Below are 23,399 nucleotides of genomic sequence, written 5' to 3' on the forward strand. Positions count from 1 at the left end.
AAAAAAGAGAAATCATCAGTATAGTAAAGTTTCATAAAAATAAATAAGAGAAACACACTTAAAATTAAATAACTAAAGTAAAAGAATCATTGAAACTATCATCTTAGCGATTATCATTATGATCAAGGACAAGTAGTTTACTTATTATAAAGATTAATTTAATGAGTAGTTTTTTCGCAAAAGAGAAATAAAATACAAGTAACAACTTTCTTATAGTATGAATAGGTTTAATAGTTCCTCAAAGTAGAAGAGATATAATTTCTCAGAAAAAAAAACTTTACAAAGTAAATGCCAATGAAAGTAAACATTTGAAGCAAATAACGTGTAAACTTTTGGCAAGAGTTAAAAAGTTTGATTGATTCTTCTTTTGAAATAAATAAGAGCATAAACGTTGTGGACACTAGAAATAAAGAAACATTAAAATAACAAGTTGGCAAAGGAAGAAACTATTTTTTATATGTGAATCATCCTGTTTTGTTTTATAAACTTTATGTTCAAGAAATAATTGTATTTGTTTGCATATCTAATGCTTAGGATTTTATGAAATTCAATAAGCAAAAATATTCCAAACTGGTTGGCCTTGTACTCTTGTATAATATAAATTACACCTGTCTGTGTAAATGCATGTATGTATGTATTATGTATGTATGTATGTCTGCCTCAAACTTTCGACAGAGACGACGGATTTGGACGAAATCGGTATCATTTTGAAGCATGACCCTTCGGACGACAAATATCGAAAGATTGGCTAAAAACATTAATTCCTTCATTTAACAACACTTTTCTAAAAGGTGGGGTCGCCTTTTTCGCCAATATTTCTCCTTTGCACTACTGGTTTGAGCCTGCCTTCCTACTACCACGTTTTTTTGTTTTGTTCTTTTTTGCTCAACTCCCAACTCCAAACACCCAGGTAACGCCGGGCACCCAGACGTGTCCATAATATAAATCTCTGTTAAAAGTTATGTATGTATGTATGTATGTATGTCTGCCTAAAACTTTCGATAGAGGCGACGAATTTTCACGAGATAGGTATCGCGTTAAAGCTGGACCGTTTGGACGACAAATATTGAAAGATTGGCCAAAAAGAGCAATTCCTTCACTCTCTACTGGACACTTTTCTACAAGGAAAGGTCACTTTTTTTTGCCAATATTTTCGAAAGTCATCCCCTCTTTTCGATTGACTAGCCTTAATTTAAACCTTCGTCACGTTTTTTTTTTTTTGTTTTCACGTTCTTTTCCTCCTTCGCTGTACGGGTTCAAGCCTGCCTACCTACTACCCTTTTTTTAACTCCACATACAAACACCCGGGAAACGCCGAGCACCCGGGCTAGTACTGAAGAAAGCACTAAAATGTATTTTGTATTGCATCAATTTAAGGAACTTTTAATGGAAAGACTTCTCATTCGAGGATTCCAAAACTAATACGTTACTGAAAAAATCTATTATTATTTTTAACTGGATTTCTAATGAATATAAATTAGGACATGGAAATAAGCAACGTCAGATAAAATTAATACTAAGAAGGGTAAAATTTATTTTAATAGATCAATGCAATCTGCAAGTTTAGTGCGTGCAATTTCAAGACGAAGCACAGAAATCTAGCGGATAAAAACCTATATACCGCGTCTCTTCTAAAGATTCTTGAAATATCAACGTCTTTCTTAAAACTAGATCACGACTGTCCAAAGGACAAATTTAACTATTAACACGACTCAACGCATCTAAAATGTGTTTTCAAACTGAAGCAGAACTGAGCAACAAAAATAGTAAAATGTTTTCTAAAATTATAAAATCAAAAATACTACTTCAGACAAAACACAACCGACCAATGAACAATACCTTCTAAGGATGCATTGACGTATCTAAAATAATTTTTTTCAAATACGAGACAGACTGACCGATGAAGATTAATAAACTGAGCTAAGTGTGCGACTGTAGTCGGGGGCGACTCGATGGCTTCATTTCTATTAGCTGCTACACCGAAATGTAGAGGTTAACGAAACTCCTTACGCAGGATTATTCCACTTGCCCTTGATCTTTATTTATAATGGCAAACCTTTAATAATCCTGTATTAATTACCGGTTTTAACTCCTTGGTATGACTCAACCGAGGATTGAACCACTGTTTTCCGACTCATTAGCGAATCCTCTTAGCAATCCGCTTTATGTAATGGTATAAAAATGCTATTTTAAACAGAAAGTGTGACTAATCAAACGGCAATTCTTTCATCGAAGTGCATTAACGCATCTAAAATGTTTTTTCAAGCTGAAGCATAATTGACAGACAAATAAATAGTGTCATCTATAGAGATGGCTGATGGTTACGAAAATGCTATCTGAAACTAAAACACGGCTGACCAACGGACAACGTTCCTTACGCCTGTAAGTATTTGACATTGAATTTTCAACTAAACTACGACTGTTCGACAGTAAAAAATAGCGTCTCTTAAAAATATGCATACATATATATGAAAATTCTATTATAAATAATGCGTGATGGACGGAGGAAATCCTCTTTTTAATTAAGTCATAACAAACCGACTTAAATGTTATTTTGAAATCTATGCAGGAGAGAGGATGCCAATGCTATTTATAATAGATACGCGGTAAAAGTTACGATTGTAGGACTGGCAGGCATATCCTTTAAAACGTCCAAATAAAAAAAATGAGAAAAATAACGGTGATAATATAGACCCCAAGTTATAAATGAGGAATCGCAAGAGAGAACATGAATCGATTCTAATTACGGACTAAAAGTATATTTTGAAACCAATGAAAAAAACAACAAGAGAAGCACACACGCAGAAGCAGTAGTAAATGCCAACATCACTTTGAACATAGGGCGAAAGAATCGATAGAACAATGGAGCAAACTACTTCAGCAAATGAATAAAAGGTATAGACTGTTGGAACTGGAATGTATGGAAACTATTCAGAGAAAATAGATTCTATTATTTAAACCAAACTATTTGTAAAAGTCTGTTCAAGAGCGTGAAAAAAATAAAACTAAATTCTTCGTCTATTTCTAGATTCACCAGAAACCGTTCAATGATTACAAACAATCCGAATCCGTGGAGACGTGTTGCCCTGATGAATAAGAGTTCCAGTGAAACTAATACCTTGTTTTCTAAAACATTTAAAACATTTTAAACGGAGTTTTATTTAGCCGTGAATATTAATTATGATCATTTTTAATTTTAAACATATTATTTTTTTTAAAGTTAGTACTGTTTCTTAAAGACGCAAAGGAGCATTCAGCAACAAAATTTTGTTTAAGCAATGTAAACGTGTTTTTTTCGATTAAGGTATTATCTAATGTATTATTAAATTAAGAAGAAAGTTTTTGCGGAATTGTTAACTTTAATTTTAAATTATGTGTTTTCTTATAAGTTTTCGTTATAATACCTTTGAATTATATATATATTTTTAAAGAGCGTTTTTCGCTCTATCTTAACCTTTAAGTTACCATAATTTTAAAACAATTATGTCCTCTTTTCAGATAGTTGAATACAAAATGGAAAAGCGAATTCGCACAATTTTTATTTCAATTTAAGCTAGGCTACAACTGCTGAAACAACTCGCGATACAGACGAAGTGTTTGGCCTAGGAACCACTACTGAACGCTCAGTACAATAGTGGTTTAAGAAATTTCGTGGTGGCTACGAGATTCCTAAAGATGATGACTATAGTTGTCGGCCATCAGATGTGAACAACGATCAAGTAAGAGCTTTAGTCGAAGCCAATCCATGCACAACTGTTCGAAGACCTGCTTCTGAATAAAGCGTATACGATGATTTCCAACCATTTAAATGAGATTCGAAAAACAAAAAGACTTGATAGAAAGGTGCTTCACAAATGGAACGACAACCAAAGGAAACACCCTTATGAAATGTCATTTTTTTCTTTCACGTAAGAGGACGCCACGTTTCTTGACCGGGTTTTGACTTGCGATGAAAAGTGGGTTCAGATGACAAATGCGACGCTCAGCTCAGTGGTTAGACGCCAACAAAGCTCCACAACACTCCCCGAAGCCAACGTTGCACCAAAAGAAGGTCATGCTGACTGTTTGGTGGCTGCGACCGGTCTCATCCATTACAGTTTTTCGAATGCAGGCGAAGCCATTACGGTGGTGAAGTACTGTCAACAAATAGATGAAATGTATCAGAAACTTCGACAACAACATTCAGCATTAATCAACAGAAAAGGCTCAATTCTACCCAATGCTCGACTTCTCGTTGCAAAACTGACCCTGCAGAAGTCGAATGAATTGGGCTACGAAACTATGTCATACTCTTCTACCCTCTCACTTACCGAGTACTAGTTTTTTAAGAATTTCGACAACTCTGCATTAGAAATGCTTCAAAAAACCTAAGCAATATCAAACACGCATTCAGTTACTTCATCGCCACCACAACGCATGATTTTTACGTTACTGGCATAAATACGTTTGTTTTGCGTTGGCAAAAGTGTATTGATTCTTATGGTGCTTAGTTCGATCAATAAATTTTTGTTACAGTCGAGATATATTTGTCTGAATTTAAAAGTTAAACACCTGTTATATACACAAATACTAAAAGTAATATTTAGAATGAATGATAAACGAATGGTAATCAGTTACACTATAATAAGCCCCTAATCTGAGAAAATATATTTAAAAAACTGAAACCGAACAACGGTAAATCAGCATAATTATATTAGTATTGATAATATAAGGGACAGTTAAATGTAAATTCCACTCGATCATCATTGACAGTCTTTCATTGATGCTTGAAACACTATATCCACACTCCTCCGTGGAGAGGAGTTTATATCTGAAAAGTCTACTTTTTCGTTGTACATTGTTATGAATAATAAGTAAGACTTGCATGCTATAGTTCTTTCCTTTGTAACAGTAAACTTAAGTATGGATAGATGACGGTCGTAGGAAGAACCAAAAAGTGTAAAATACAACTAGAAGCGATAATACACAGTATGGATTGTATTAAATTGCTTTCAGAAGATATTAGCATATGCAAGTATTTGTCTGGAAGCTGAAATAATCAATAAAACACAACTAAATTAACTTTTCTTTATATATATATAAAAGAATATAATATTTTAAAGTGTTTATTCGATTTCGGTAAAAACATATATTAGTGAGTTTTATTGCTAAACACGTAGATTGAATCGACACATCTCATTATGCAATATTTTCAGATGAAGATTGATTATCATTGGGATTCCTGGTAGTAGTATTCTCAAGAATTCGTGGCGTAGATTTTGAAGTAATTGGCAAAACCTGTTATAGTTTCAATTTTCTTGGATGCTGACTGTCCAATATTCTGTGCAGACGGCACTCAAAATACGATTGCTAATTACTTACAGCTAGTACTTAGTAATAAATGAATGAATGTGAACATACGTGGATTAAGTGTTCCACTCGAAGTTTTGTGTAGCTTTCTGTTTTCGAGAGCTGGATGGCCAAGTTCAACAATTTACATTTTAAGAATGTCGGAGGTTGCATCAAAGGAAGCATTGTGAAAATACGACTCCAGATAAGAACTGTAATCAAAGAAACCCAAACGATTCTTAACCATCTTATTTTAGATGCGTCCCAGCACCTCTTTATGAGGTTTCCTCAGGCAATAGGACTGAGTAAATAAGTTTCAAATAACATTTTCTATAATTTATTTTAAAGTAGCATACAATGTGCACGTTTAGCGATGAATTGTTAAGTGTAACAGAGCGAGAAACTGATCAATCGATTACATTTCTTAACCGTGTTTCCAAAATGTCATAATAGCCAATAAAATTGCTGACATTTTCAGATTTTCCTCTCGCAATCTTACTAAGAAATTCGTCAGTTCAATACATTATTGTGTAAAATGCAGACGTATTTCATATCGGCCATTTCATACGGAACGTATCAAATGTTAAATCTTCTCAACATTGGCTGTAAGCATTAATTACAGTAATTCAAGATAAACATACCCTGTCTAGGTTTTTGGCATAACATTGGCGTCTTTCCTATTATCATCTGTTTCTGCGCAGAAAATGCTGATTATAAATATATAAAAGCTAACAATATATTTCAATAATCATATTACAAAAAGAGTTCGAATCGAAGTTAATTTGAGTCCCAATGCAGGCAAACACAAATATAGACCATATATAAAAAATATTTACGCAGGTTAAATATGGTATTGTGTTCTAAGATGCATCTCACCATAAATAGCTAGACAGATAAAATATTTTACTTGATGCAATACGATGATGATCGAACAGGTTTTTTTTCAACATTGTATATTAATTTACGAAATAGATATATTTTCCTGTCAATTAATGTGATGCTGAGCATATATGTAGACGATTCTCATGTGGATGAAATAGATGTACATTTTTATGTGTTTATTTTGAATGCACGGTTAAGTATTTCTTTATTTCTTTAAACATAAAATATCTAGTTTCGTGCTCACATATAACGTACACAAATCGTCTGAAAATATAAATGCCTTAGTCAGCCATTGCCGTAAAATATTTTGCAGTCTCCCAACAGTTTATATTAACTATTCTTCTTTTTTATTTATGATTCCTGGTTTTAAAATTCAATACGCATTTAACAAAACTTACTTCTGCCAAAAAAGAATCCTTTCTGTGATCAATAAGTATTTTTATTGGAACCTTCTTGCTAACTCATGTGATCTTCAGCCTAAAAGTAAACGCTGTGCCCATTTATTTATTATTCCTCATGTTGTTAAAATCAGGTTTATACTAATTTTTAATGGATTTTTAATCACAGCCATAAAGTTTTCTACTCGATTAACATAGAACATCTAATGTAAACAATATCATCAAGCTGAAGAAATAGAAATAAAACATAATTCTAATACGTTTGAGAAAACAGTCTAATCAAGTTTCAAGTGGTAATACTTTTCGTTCTTTTTTACTTGGAAATCACAATTAAATTTTTTTACAAGCCCTAGCAGCCACTGTTAGATAACGAGTAAGTGTTACGTCAATAGTGAAATGCAGGACTCAATAGAAATTTATTCATATCAGATATGAAGACGATCATGTTGTAGTCAGTTGGAAAAGCAGGTACACTATATTGAGTGCCACCTACATATGACTAAACCTATATACACATATGCACTATATATATATATATATATATATATATATATATATATATATATATACTAATTTATAAAATATATATGGCGATTAAGCTACACTGAATATTCCGCGTTTCATCCACTCTATGACGCTTCAGGCTTATGCGCATAAGCTTGAAGAGTCCTAGAGTGGATGAAACGCGGAATATTCAGTGTAGCTTAATCGCCATATATATTTTATAAATTACTAACTAGCTCTACCTACGTATTGAACACGTTTTAAGTAAATACTTAAAGTTTACGCATAAATTTATATTTTCGTATATTAATTTTACGTGAGTAAATTAAGTAGTTATATATATATATATATATATATATATATATATATATATATATATATATAACTACTTAATTTACTATATATATATAATGGAAAATCTACTGTTTAAAGAATCACTGTTTTATTGGACTTTACAATACAATAGTAAACGGTAAAAGATGTCAGACAATATTTTTTTAATTAATATATGTATATTAAAATAAATTTCGATTTTTCGACTGATAAATTTGCTTGAATAAATTTCGGACATTTTCCTTCGGCTCTGTGCTATGCTGATTTTAATGGCACATATTTCCTCATATGTGTATGAAGATCTTGGTTTAAACATCCGCTTCAGTGCGTAAACGCAAGTCGTGCTCATGCATGTCGAAATAATAGAAAATAACTATTTTAAAAGCCCCATGGCATAAGAATACTCTATTTGATTAATGATAGTTTAACGTTTTCGTATTTTTTATAAAATAGTTTGAGCATTCGTGTATAATACATTTAAAATGCGTTAGTTATGAGGACTGTTAATAAATCAAATATTGATTTATAATATACAACACTGTGTCATTTTATGCTGGTTTCCTAGAATACTGTAGAATGAGTCATCACTGTTGCAAATATACATGAAACTGTATACATAAATATGCGAAAGAAACTGTATGGTTAATGATTACCTATATGTATTTAAAAATATGGTGGCTCATTTTTCTCAGTTGGATTATAGATGCAAATTAGTTCAGAACTTTTCTTTAGAAATGTACATTACTTGCTATATATTTTTTAAAAGTGCCAACGTTCCAATAGTGAATTTTGATGATTACCCAAATATATACCGTCGTGAACTATGACATAATCGCGAATATCATATCTACTTGGATCTTTAGTGATGAACAAATCGTTAATATTGATACTTGTTGTTTGCAGCCGCAATTTCAATAACCTTTCAATAAATTTACAAGTGTGTATTATTAATATTACAATAAAAATGGTAAAAATTGTTATTGAATTGTATAATTCGATACTACCCTCAAATGCTGATTTTCTGTTACACAGACAAACATAAACTCTCAGCTATTTTGAATGTTATTTAAGTGTATTTATTCTATTTCTAGTAAAATTTAGAGTGTAAAGAATAGGATGCGTTAAATAATTAACTACGTTTCTTACTTATCAGTGGTGAAACCTTTGCACCATCGTTTACAACTATTTTCTGCTTTGAATAATGAGTGTCTTTGCACGGTGATTCAAATTCCCCTACCGCTCTGATTTACCTTGAAGCGTTGATCCTATTTTTGTCCATCTAAGCGACACCCGTTGCCAAATTCTTCGGCTTTGAACAGAAACATCGTATTTCAAACATTGCCCCCAGAGACAGAAACAAAATGATAATAAGAAGGAAAAGGAAGAAGATGAAGAAGAAGAAGCTTATTAAGAGAAGAGGATGAACGAATCTGGTATTGATTTTGGCTTATTTATTGATCCTTCCCTGACCAAAATGGGCAAAGCAATTTTGAAGATAAGCTAACGTGAAATGAACGGTAGATACACGGAAAGACAAGTTGAAATTGAATCTCATCACGGGAACAGGTTGAGTGGGCTTTTTGTCTTAAGCCCAAACATTACGTTTTAATTCTTAATTGTGGTTACATTGATAAACAGCAAGAAATATATATTATCTTGCAACAAAAGTATTTACAGTGTCTAGATTTTTATTATTATTATCATTATCATAATAATAATAATAATAATAATAATGATAATAATAATTATTATTACTATTATTATTATTATTATTATTATTATTATTATTATTATTATTAATCCACTATTTATCCTAAACAATTCTCTATTTACTTGTATTTCCCCTAGCGCTAACCTAGGCACAATGTCGGAGTTTAATGTAGTAAAAATCCAGCTCATAAAAAAATGAGGAAACCGGGATTAAGACAAAAAATGCCCTTAACTAAAAAGATGTCACATTAAATGACTGAGGATATAACAACTAAAGTCTACTATCAGAAAATATACTACGTTTTGACCGTAACCAAAGACTAAATGTTTCACACGAGTAATTGGCAGTGATTGGTCTCTGGACATAAACAATTCTCTGGAGTCTGAGCGTGGAAATTCCAAACACTCGCTTATCTTTTTGACAACTATTACAAAACATTTTGCTGTCTTGCTTTAGTCGTATAACATTAGTGTCTGTGTAATGAAAATAAAAAATAAAATCCTCCAAAAGTGTCAATATTTTCTGCAACCTTCTACTGAATATCTAAATAATGGCCTTCTCCTTTTTTTTATATTTAATCTGCTTTGATCTTTCAAACTATTTTGTTTAGGGCTTGATTAGTATGGTGACGCGATATTTGGAGCTAGGGAGTCAAATATAGAGATTCTGGAAGTTACACATGCTAATATTCTTCTTCGATATATATTTTTTTATTATTGCTTTTTTAACGTACTTATGTGCGATTGATTAGTGCTATGTAGTTGTGTGCGTTGGTTTTCACAGTCAACTAATCTCCTTAATATATAAACTTACTTCCCCTGTGCGATACGTTGTACTGTGACAATTCCTTCGATAATTTATATTTCCTTTAGATAGTTTGCAGAATTCTGAAACTGTTCACAACAATTTACAATTATTTATAGGAAAATAATTTCTTTGCTGTTTCATATTTCTTTCAGTCCCGTACTTAAATATACCTGTTTCATTCATTTTTGCTCTGGGCGGGAATATTTACGCATTTCCTTCTAGAAAATTATTATCAAGTCATGTATACTTACAATACATAATTAATATTGTTTAACTATAATAATAGACTGATCAAAAGTTTCTTTCTAATCAATGTGGGAAGAACATTAGTCGAAAGAGGCGTTACTCCTCTAAATATATACATCATTACTTGGGTGTGATCTGTCTGGCATCTTAATATCGATTCAAATCCATCAAATTTGATCATATTTACAGTGTGTTTTGGGGTAACAGAAGGTGACAAGCCATTGGTTTCCTCACCGAATTTTAATGAGTTATCTGTTACAAAGAAAATCTAGAAAAAAAATTATCATAGTTCAGTTACTGCGCAAACCGTAATAGTTTATATATAAAAACGACATACAATTTGTATGAAATAAAAAGAGTCATAGGCACACTATTAATTTCCACTAAATATCTAATTTCTTTATATTGTCAGGTGAAGAGTTTACGGCGTGTTTTGTTGGAAAAATTAGCCAGGGCCTCAAATAGCGCATAAGGATGCTCTCCGGTATGCAAAAACCTCGAACATATATGAACTGTGTTTCCAGATTGACGCGGAGTTTTTCGTTGATTCATAATATTTAATTATGATGTTCATTTAATGGTACTCACATGTACAATGTAATTAATTAAGATTTATCGCATTTTCATTAATTCACATTAGTTAATGCGTTCGCTTGTCTTAGTATTCATTCTACTCTCATATTCTTATGTTTGCATATCTCATCATTATTTGAGCCGGACGAGAACATGAACCCAATTCCTCATTCTATACCTGATTTTGATCAGTGTCTTTTCACTTCAATAATACTAAATTATTGTACTACTAGCATGGGTGCCCGGCGTTGCCCGGGTGTTTGGAGGTGTATGCTGAGCAAAAAAAAAGGGGGTAATTTTTTAAACTTTGACCCCTATTATGACCCCTGAAAATTTATTGTTTTGGGCTCAAATCAAGTTATTAAGTTAGATCCATGTCCACGGAAGCTATATCTAAAATTTAAAGTGTGTAGACCCAAAATTGTCGGAGAAGTTTGGTAGAGTTCTCAAAGCTCAAATCGTTGAACTTTGACCCCTTAATCGCCAAATTTCTGGCTAAAAACCGATCACATAGATTTTTCCAAATCTCAGTACCCTGTATATCAAATTTCGAGTCTGTAGACTAAAAATTGACAGAGTTATTTCGTAGGGAAATGTACACAGACACACACACACACACACACTTTCACTTTTATAGATATATAGATTTAAAATTTGAGTCTGACAGAATGACAAAATTATATTGCAAACCGATATATTAAACAAACGAACTTCAAAGAGACAAATGAACACATAAGTAGTAAAAACAATTTGTATTAGAAAACATTTATTATTCCACGTCTTTTTTTACAGACCTGACGACTGAGGTTCGCTCTTAATAAAAATTGTTTTTTATAGTCTTAATTTTGACTTCCTTTTTCATAAAAAACTAAAAAAAAAATCAAGAAAGAAAAGAAATTTAATTTTATTTTTTCATTAATTTCTTTCTGTGCGAAGCAATTCTTTCAAACTTACTCTGTTTCCAAAATGTTTTTATTTTATTCCCCTCCCCCTTCATTCATTTTCCTCCGCATCCTGGCAAGATTACTGTACACATAGATTCGAAAAAATAGTCAAAAACAAATATATAAATAAATGTTATCAAAGGCAAGATAAGTTACTTTTCTACCTAACTGGATATCTTTTTTGTGTTTTTATTCAATGTAATATATTTATTCAGCTCGAAAAACATACAGTGTTTACCGATGTGTTGGAAAATTCAAGATGGCGTCTCACACCCTCTTTAACACCGTAAGTTTGGGAAAAGGTGTTATAAATAAAAAAACTATACAAAATACTATTAAAAACCCGCCGAATATATGTCAACCTATGTCACGGTAACATATATTGAGCGAGTTTTTAACAGTATTTTAACAGGGCACATCGTAAAAACTGACCCATTAATTTTCCTGAAGTAAAAACTATATCGTTTTTAAACTTTTAAAACTGTACATTATAAAAAGAAAACTGTTCGAGTGATTTTTTTTTTACATGGGTGTCACCACTTATCAAGGCCCAGAGGCCACTCAAGGATAAGGGTTAATAGGTATACATTAGTCATTGTGATTTTAGCATAGTAAACAGTGGGAATTTTGTAACTTGGATTACTTGAAAAAGAAAACTGTTCGAATGATTGAAAATGAAAACAAAATAACAATGTAAATATATTGATAAGAAAAAAACAAAAACAAACGAAGTTTCCGTTTCAGGAACCCGAGTTTAATTTTATGTCGTAATCATTCAACTCGTTAGCGGTTTTATTCAGCGATTAGGGATAACCATACGACATATCTAATTACCAAAGCGATTTTAAAAAAATTTTTTTTTTTTCTTAAAACTAAACCTGTTTAGTTTTAATGAACCAATTTTTTAAAGCCAACACTTTAGTTATTTTGAGAGCGTGCAACTGCACCCGAAAGGTTGATTAGGAAACTCCAAATCCTTTTATGACTCGAAAAAAAAGGGCTTTTTATCGGCTTAAATGATAAACTAATGTTAAATATTAGTATTTGCCATCGATTCTGAAATAAAATGAAATCCTGACATTGTGATCATTTTTGCAGGTGTTATGTGCCAAATATTGAAATAAGAATGTTTAAATTCAATTATTGTAATTTAAGTCTTTAATTTTAAAGTCGATTTTATTTATAAAATATCTTTTTAGAAATCAATCTCAAAAACAATCTGAACAATAAATCTCTTTTGTTATGGCTAAGTTTTTGTCAAGGGTAGAAATTATAATAGACAAGTATTCATCCATGATGACATTTTACCGATTTCCTGGTTTACAGGTATTCTTGCTAAATTTCTTCGAAAGAATTGACATAAACAATACTTCAACTAAATACGTATATTTCATGCAATAATGACTTTTATTTCTTCTGACTTTTCCTAAACTAAACATAAAACATCGGTTAGGGTTAGTTTAACATTCTGTAAAAGTACCTTCCGTTTTTTTTTGTTTGTTTTTTTTTGTACTTCTGCAGAGAAGGTAAAAAACCGATAAAAACTGGATATATTTTTCGTGTTTTTATTCAATTTAACATGTTTATTCAGCTCGAAAAGAATACAGTGTTTACCGATGTGTTGGAAAATTCAAGATGGCGTCTCACACATTCTTTAACACCGTAAGTTTGGGAAAAGGTGTTATAAATAAAAAACTATACAAAATACTATTAAAAACCCGCCGAATATATGTCAACCTATGTCACGGTAACATATATTGAGCGACTTTTTAACAGTATTTTAACCGGTTTTTTATTTATTACACCTTTTTCCAAACTTACCGTGTTAAAGAGAGAATCGGCCGCCATCTTGAATTTTCCAATACATCGGTAAACACTGTATGCTTTTCGAGCTGAATAAATATGTTAAATTGAATAAAAACACGAAAAATTTGCCTTTGATAACATTTATTTGTTATATATTTGTTTTTTGGCAACTTATTCGAATCTATGTGTACAGTAATACAACCCCGAAATGAATTTAAGACCACGAGTGAAATGAGAAAAAGAAGTCAGCGGGTTTGGTTGCCATAACAACGTGACGGTAGTGAACGTGTGTGTGTGCGTGTGTGCGCGTATTTCGTGTAGTTTAGTTTCGTATAATAGTTTCGTATTTTTTTAATTTGTAAATAACAAGTTATTAAAAAATTAAACCCTTCCAAGATGGACAATAAATAAAGCCATAATATCTTATGGTAAAGGTAAGAGCGTAGAAACGATTGTTTTTTAGATGTGATTATTGGATTAACCAATCAGAAATCGTCTGTGGCACACACACATCTCTGTTTTTATAGATATATAGAAGATAGATATAGATATAGATAGATAGAAGATAGAAGATAGATTAAATGTTAAATAGATTTTGTAAATAGTGCAGTTGAAATGATTAGAATATTTCCAATATGTAATAAGGTCGAGGTAATTAGTTAAAGAGATTTAATATAATGTGATATGCAAATGAGCATAAGTCATTCGATATGGGGGTGGTTTGTAGAATAGTATATAAAGAAATTAGGCAAAGATTCTTATATCTCCTATAACAGAAACATCCTAAAATGGGTTCTAATGTTTCTCTACCAGGAGAGATCTACCCTCTTACCTCCTTTATATTTCGTTGATGGTGGAGAGCTGTACACACAGACATAAACACACGAACCCTATTACTTTATAAAAGTATAGAAGCCTGAATTCTTCATTTTGATTTCAAATATTGGTTCAACAATAATTGTCTTTTGATCATGAACAAAAAATCATGTTGGAAGTCTAATTTTTATTTCATGATTTAAAAATCAGAACTGTGTGTATTCCGGACTACCCTCTACCAATAACTATATTTATATTTTTAATTGCTCAGCTAAGTTCCTAAATTACTTTTCCTGGGTTCTGCAAGCCTTTCGAACACGAGTGTTGTGAGTGTAGTGACATTCGATATAAAATATTATCTCAATTCAACAACTCACAAATGATGTTTACTTGTAAGAAGTGCAAAGGGGATAAGGACGCTAAAATCACTAATCGTTATTTAGTTGAATTTAATCAGAGTTTGGCGTTCAACTTCGTCGGATTTACTGAGTATAAAGTCACTCATAGCATTTTATTTTAATTTAAATATAGAGATCTTATTTATGGTTTTATCATTGAATATATGGATCTAGGAAAATACTTCCAAATGAAGTCAAATATGCACCAACAACTCAATAATTTATGTTAAATTTCGACAAGATTTGAACTACTGTGTCCTTTATTCTTTAGATTTGACTATCTTTTCCTAACACGGCATTGGAAGACAATTATTTAATTTTTGGCGAATAAATTGAATTGAATTGAAAAAATAATAGTTTATCGTGTACTTTTTTCATTATTTGAAGCGCGAATTCTCATAAATCCCAAATGAAAATCTATTGCAGTATAGAAGCCATGACTAACCAAATTTTAAAAAATCACTCACGTTTCAATTTGTATGCTCTAGAATATTCCAAGCAATAGTTGCATAAATATATTTTTATACTATTTTATTTTCATCAATTGATTTTTTCTCAAGAAATAATTTTCCATGATGTGAAACCATTTCATGAGCTTTTAAAAGATTTAAATTACATTTATATCATTTATTAGACGAAGACAGTTATTAATATATAGGTGTTATTTTGAATTTTATTTTTTTGCACTAATTTCAATTAAAAACAACTCTTTTATGTTATGTCTATCTTCGAGTAATTTCAGGATTTTTTATCATCTATACACATTTCCTTGTAGGTATATTCTTCTATTGAATCCGTAGTTGTGAATAGGATATAATAGTCTATCCATTCTCCAAATTTACAAGTGAAAATGAAACAGCAGCCAAGAACGAAGTGAGTCGGTTACGACTAGACCACAGTCTGCAACTTAAGTACTGTAGTAAAGAAAATTATGTTATTAATAGTGACAAATGACAAGTTCTGGCAGTCTTACAAACATGATTTTATATGTGGGTAGTCAACATCGAAGTCTTTATGAGGAATAATGTCAAATATTGATCTTCACTTCTTTATTCCAAGGATAAAAATAAGTTTCTGCCTCAGAACACACATACAAACAACGCGATTTCAAATGGTTTTCATCGTCATAAACACAAGTCAGATCTTTTCTGATAAAATCTTAGGAACACTTCGTGGAAATTGTCCATTTTGTTTTTCCATTTCATAAGAAGAAATATTTTTGAACGTTCAGGACGTTATTATTCATTATTCGGCCTGATAAATAAATATCAATAATTTATCATACATTATTTAATATTATTCCTACTCATCATCTTATCAATATGAATATTTAACAGTTCTAATTTCGAGAGCCTGGCATATCAAATGGGTGACCATTTGGAAACTCTAGGCGCTGTATGCGGTTTCTGCAAATTTCAACATTGTGTTTAGTCGTCCTGAACCTAAAATTGCCACAGGTATTCAACAATTTCAACTCAGAAGAGATGTGGTTGGAGATTGCGCAATTCTTGCCAAAAATTTCACGCACTGGCACCCTTACAGTGGGTATCCATAGTTTGTCAAGACTGAAGATAGCCATTTTATATATATATATATATATATATATATATATTTTTATATATATATATATATATATATAGTGCCGCCAAAAAGAAACTCTGCACTTGTCATTTTGTCAAAAACCCGCACATACGATGAACTGTCCAAGAAAAAAGACTCGCAGAAGGACAGCGAAAATGGTATAAGAACAATCTGTAGATCTCCTTCAAACAATTCGGTTTGTATTCCAACCTATGGGAAAAAAATTAACCCAAGAAAGATATTCCTTGCGTGCCGCAACTCACAAAGGGGCTACAATTGCTGAATCCGCACGCAATGAAAAATGCAAGAAAAAAACATGACATTAGAAAAGACAGAGCAGTCGACATCATTGATATAGAATTATACCATCTGTGTCCAACATGCGGGAAATACTTCAGAGTTCGAATCAGTCTAACAAGTTATTTTCAAACCCACATAACAATTGCATGATAAGGGTTATATTCCTAAGCTATGAACGAACATTATGTGTTCTACAACTGTTTCATTCTAAATGTTACACAGTTATGCACAATGTAGGAAATATGCATACATATAATCGAACGTAATAGTTATACGAAACCAATCGTCCATCAAGAAACTATAAAGGATTTAAAATTAATTAATTAATAAATGTTCGTTTTTCAGTTGAATATGCAAATTAATAAATGTTTATGAAATCGCTCGCATATTAAGATCGTTTTAATATTTTTTTAAATTAGGTAATTTTTTTTATATACATCTCACTGCGACAAAAGCTCAATTTTATCTGTGTATATATGTATGTCTATATATGTGTCAGTTTGTTTGCGTGTGTGAGTAATAAGAAATAGGCGTGTTTTAATGTCGCATTTAAATGGCCGAGTAAGAAGTACGCAGATATAGAATTAACACCTTCAATCCGATGTCCATACCGATGTCAGCAATAATTGAATCTTGTTTAAGACTTATTAAAGATATAATGTACGCAATAATCATATAAAAAATAAATGTTTCTTCATATTTAGGGGTCCTTTCTGTCAACCAAACAATATCCGATAATAATCTGAAATTTTCAGTACACGTCGAAGCGATAGATAAATATACATGTAATCATTAATTTTTTTCACAAATCATCGTACCTATTTGTCATTTTTTATTCTTTATAATTTGAACTTCTCTATGTTATCTTAATTATTTCCATGTGAAAATGTTAAGTATTAAATTCACGTGGAAATTTTGCTTTATGGAATGGTTTGTTATTTAAAACATGCGGTACTTGAGTGATTAAAATTCTGTATAATTTAGATAGATTTCACTTTCCCTTATTGTCGTTGTTTTCCTTCTTTTCGTTAGTGAATGAATAGAATCTGCATCGCAACAATTTTATCCTATCAATATTTTACGTGAGATAATACATAGAATATAACGTTGCTTGTATCGTTTGGATTATTGCGACCACGGCTTTCGACTTAGATGCACATTTGAGAGAAGAATAGTAATCCAGATATAATATAGATTAAAACACATTATCAATCGTTATCTCAAACATTTGAGAACATATCTTTTTTTCTAAACTATCTACAACTGCGAAATCAAATTATTACTAATTGATCATTTTAATTGAAAGAAACTTGGCTAATTATTAACAGCTGTGAATTTAAATTATTAATGTTTGATTATTTCAATTTACTTAAAGTTGGAAATCCCCCAAATCTCTAAAAAAAATAATTAACGCTTAAGAACCTCTAGATCTTGCTAATCATAAATTATACACGTTAATATTAAATATAGAAAACGTGTTGTATCACTTTTAAAATCATCATATCAGCTTTTTTATGTGCACAAGTTTTATGAAAGTATATGGCTGAAAACATAATCATTCACTAAATTGTGTATTTAAAACATTCACTGAAAAATGTGTTTTTTGTATCTATCTTTAATTTATTTACTTACATTTTCATAATTTTAATGACTTTTCTTTTCAGAATCTAATCTTTACAATTGGACTATAATTTTACTTTGTTTTAAAATTCAGATCTCGAATGTATTTTAGTTATGGCGACAGAATATTGATTTTCGCAAATTAATATGTCATTATCGATTTAAACTTTCTTAAGCCTGGCAAAACGAATTCACGCTGAGACACTCTAAATTGAACACATTTACATCTTAATACTATGTGTAACACGTAATTTTTGTTTCTCCCAAGTATATTTAGTTTTATTGCTTAAACATGGACAATGCTTTTGACAAAAGATTAAAGATGCCTGTTTATCATTCATATACATTTATTGTTGGCTAGCTTTTGATATTGAAGTGGTATTTATTTAGCTAATTAAATCAATTGGCTTCATATTGTGTCTCGAACGATGTTCATAAAAAACTCTTCATAATTTTTATGAATTTATTTTTTAAATACACCTATTAATATCTCCCACCAAGGCAAAACAAATGTTTCTTAATTATTGTATGCAAGTTTTTAAAGAATTTCCTAACTTCTATCTTTTAATATCTCCCCACGTATTAGATCGCAATGACTATAGCAGTAAAATTCGATTAACCTGCTCTGCTACATCAGACATACGCACAAGAAAATATTTACTGAAAATAAATATTTTTTTCTGATGAAAAACACTAATAAATGTCATTTTGCTTATAAATATTTCTTTCTTACTTTTCTATGTATGTTTTTAAATGGAATCATGACAGAAAACTAACTGATTAATTTCTTCTACGTTTTCTTCTTCAGAATGTGCCATCAAAGTCTTTGGCAAACCTGTCCATCAACGCTACACTAACCACAGCTGGGGAGCCTGGATGCAAGATGCCCGTGGCAACAGACAAAAATACTGGTACGCGCCAGATAATTATGGCAACTCGCTCTACGAGTACAAGGACCGAAATCACTACAAAAACAACAAACCAGACCGGAAATACGATCTGGGATGGATCTCATATCAGGGAGTTGGTCACGTGGTCTACAAGGGCTCTTTCTATTTTCATATGGCCAACTCGAGCTCGGTGGCTCGATACAAAATGTCGGATGCGACCATTACCATATTAAATATCACAGACGCTATCTACGAAGGTGATCGATCCTTGTATTCGTTTAAAAATAATTTCTTTGATTTTGATGTTGATGAGAACGGTATTTGGGTTTTGTATGGTATGAATGTAGCCAATGCTACTTTGGGAATATTCAAACTGGAGCCAGACACTTTACAAGTTCTCAAAAAGTGGGAATTACCCATTAAACACAAGTCGTACGGAAATGCTTTCATCGTCTGCGGTGTATTGTATCTAGTCCAAAGCGTAACCAAGCCGAAAACAAAAGTAGAACTAGCCTACGATTTGTACGAGGAAAGGAAACTCTGTCATCAATTGAGTTTCTCGAATCCGTTTGCAAAGAATTACATGGTTTCTTTCTACAACAATAAAATATATGGATTCGACAACGGTAACGAGATTATGTACCCCGTTCTGATGGCGAACAAAAAAGAATTGAAAAATACCAAGTCCAAATGTTAGTAAAGCGTGTCCTACTTTGTCTCTATTTCTTTTTATATATAAATATATATATATATGATAAACATATATATGCCTACTTTTAAATGTGGCCTACAATAGGCAGGCCTCATCGTTCAATGATGGTTCAATGTTTTCCGCTTTATGCCCAGCGATGAAGAATATAATAAGCAAGAAGAGACAGATATACATGCCTTCACCTAGTTTGCATATAGATTGACATGAGAGTATTGTTTGAATTATCCGGGACCTGTGTCTGTGTTAAACATTTGAATCGTATGTTTTAACCAAAAATAAGCGATTATGTTTTTTTTAACTCATTGGTTAATTTCAAATTTTCGAGTTAATAGTATTGTTGCTGTTAATTAATAAAATCAACTTTTATTATTTCTGCCAAGATATCTATCTATCTTTTCATATATATATATATATATATATATATATATATATATATATATATATATATATTCTAAATTCGCTCTCCATTGAAACCTTACGTGTTTGATAAAGTCAAAGGTGCTAGCCTACGAATGGGGTGAATTTAAAGAATAAACGCCAAAAAAGACTTTGATTAATCTTTGAAAAATATATACTTTACAAATGATAAAAATATATACATGGATTTTAGTTTGTAGATGCAGCTCTAAGGAAATTTCTCTCTTGTGAATAAAACATTTTATAATTAAAATTACATTGTTTTCTGTTTTGAAACCGAAGATATTATTGATACAATGTGGTGTTTTGTGTGTAACGGAAGCCATTGTTTGATACGTAATTGCATAATGAAGAGTAATTTATTGTACATATCTGTTTGATCGAAAACAAAAACACTCAGCATGAGCATGCCTCTTAAACCTAGAAAACAAAATGAAGTCCGTGCTATTTTAAGAACTAAATAATGATTGTTTCTCAAAAGAATGCGATATATTTAGTAGTTATTCAACTTATTTAAACATATCTAAGCAACTTCTAAACAAGGCTACGACGTTCTTAGTATTCGTGATACCACGTATAGATAAGGTTTGAAGTGCATATGACCTAATAAACGTAGAAATAAGTGTCATACAGTCTAAAAACAACAAGCCACCCAGTACCGTTGCTATATATATATAGATAATGATGCTAAGTCTTTATGAATTTTTCTTATTTTTCTGACATTATTCTGTCATGCACGTTTTCTTTCAAAGCAAAAAGAAAAACCATGAGTATACGTACGAGAAAATTCGATATTAAAAAATAATATTCGATTGTTTCTATATAACGAAAGGGATCTGCAGAAATCGATTGAAATGTTAATATGCTGAGACAGCTGTTTGGTAACAAAAATATATATTAGTACATATACTATTAATATTTCATATATGCTCTACTGTTAGGGTTACCATACATTGAGCTTCTCAGCAACAGTGATTAGTATACAGAAATAGTGAAATCATATTAATATATATATATGTGTGTATATGTGTGTATGTGTGTATGCATATATATATATATATATATATATATATATATATATATATATATATATATATATATATATCGTACCTTGGGCTAATTACACCAAGTTCGGGGTAATTGTGCCAAATAGCTAAAAGTGCTCCTTTGGCAACCACGCTTATAAAAATCACTTTTTAGTTTACGCAATTACACAAATGTACGGTAAATACACACACACACACACAAAAAAAAAACACACACACACACATATATATATATATTTATATATATTTATGTATTTTTATACATGTATATTTATATATATATATATATATTTTTTTTATTGCATTTCACCCCAAACAAGGCATATTGCCACTTTACTATCACGGACATGACCATCAGGGGTACTGTGTAGGGAGTTGGGCAGTTACACTTGAACTACTGCATGTCAGTGATGTTGGAGAAGCAGGGGATTTCAAAGTCTAGCTGTCCTGGGGAAGAAACTACTGGAGTAGAAGGCCCTCTTACATCTAGGGATCTCTACTGTGAAGGGGTGGGATTTAGCTGCTTGTCGGGTTTGTCGGGGGTATTTACGTCGAGAGGGCACAAGTGCTTGCAGTTCGTAAGAACATTTACCGTTAAAGTACTTGTAGAAAAGGAAGAGGGATGCAGCATTTCGTCAGTTCAGGACCTATCAGATTGGCGAGTCTCTTTGAACCTTGTCTAGGAGCGAGAGACTAGTGGTAGATGTACCAGCCCAAATATAACAGCAATACTCCATACATGGGCGAATGATGGCCTTATAGACGTATAGGATCCTTTCCGGCGTTAGTATCTTTCTAACACGGTAGAGAGAACCTACCTTCTTCGCAGCGGTCCTGGCGATAATCTCGATGTAATTGTTCCAACTCATGTTTCCTGAGAGCGTTTGGCCGAGGAGTTTAAAAGATGTACTTTCAGATAAAGAGTCATTGGCCATTGCTATTGGTGGTAGAGAAGGTTTCTTGTAATTATTGAAGGAAACGAGTTTTGTCTTGGCAGCATTGAATGTTACTATCCATTTATGTCCCCATTCCACTACAGATTTGAGGTCACCCTCTAGTGCTTCTGCCATGTGTTCATTTGTTTTCCTGTCGTGTCTGTTATAGAGTGTGGTGTCGTCAGCATATATACTCATCTTGCAGGCAATTTTGTCAGAGAGGTCATTTATGAATATTATGAATAACAGAGATCCCAGGATAGACCCCTGAGACACTCCCGCATTTATATCGTATTGTTTAGATGTACGACCGTCGAGGACAACCTGGATTTTTCTCTGATCTAAGAAGGATTACATTATGTCATGTATTCTTCCAGTGATACCATATGATCTGATTTTCCTGAGAAGACTTTCATTCAATACCCTGTCGAACGCCTTAGATATATCTAGAGCTACCGCTTTACCCTCCCACACTTTGTCCAGTGACTGGTATATACGTTCTGAGATTACAGTTAGGATGTCTTCAGTTGAACGGGCTTGTCTAAATCCATATTGTTTGTCAGTCAGAAGTTTAGCATTTGTAAGGTGATGGACTAGAACTTGGTTAATTATTGTCTCAAATATTTTGGCGAAAATTGGGAGGAGGCTAGTGGGGCGATAATTTACTGTATCAGTTCTTTCGCCAGAATTCTTGAATACTGGTACCACAGAAGCAGTTTTCCAGTAGACAGGAAAGGAAGATTCATTAAGGAATTTGTTGTAAAGTTTGGACAAAACTGGAGCTATATCGGCAGAGCACTTTTTTAATAGCACAGCCGGGATGAGATCAGGTCCACATGCTTTTGCAGTGTCAATATTTCTTATAATAGCATGCACATGAGCAGGGGTGATTTTCAGACCGTCTAGTGTGGCGTCTGTCCACAAAGGAAAGTCAGAGAGGGGTGGTTGGCAGGGTCCAGTGTTGAGGTGGAGGCAAGCATATTAGCCTTCTCAGTTGCAGAGTAAACAACCTCATGATTGTTTGATAGTGAGGGGATTGTTGATTGTTCATTATTTACTACACTGTTGTAGATTGTCCAGAAGTCGCGGGTCCCTAATTTCTGGTCTTCGATGCGTTTTTTGGTGGTTTCAGTAAATTCTCTCTTAGCTGTC

At 32.0% G+C, this 23,399-nt stretch overlaps 1 protein-coding gene across 1 annotated transcript in view; it reads left to right on the top strand.

The window, feature by feature from the left end:
- Nucleotides 1-20,522, top strand: part of LOC145276640 (uncharacterized) — a 748,502-nt gene extending 727,980 nt beyond the window's left edge. The window contains exon 16 of the mRNA XM_080127831.1: nt 19,056-20,522. Within this exon, the coding sequence (XP_079983957.1) occupies nt 19,056-19,834 (779 nt within the window). The 3' untranslated portion in view covers nt 19,835-20,522. The remainder of the gene's footprint in view (nt 1-19,055) is intronic.
- The last annotated feature ends 2,877 nt before the right edge of the window (nt 20,523-23,399 follow it).

The sequence above is a fragment of the Euprymna scolopes genome, chromosome 5 (genome assembly GCF_053919585.1).
Source record: "Euprymna scolopes isolate OS-2025 chromosome 5, ASM5391958v1, whole genome shotgun sequence".
NCBI classification, from domain to species: domain Eukaryota; kingdom Metazoa; phylum Mollusca; class Cephalopoda; order Sepiida; family Sepiolidae; genus Euprymna; species Euprymna scolopes.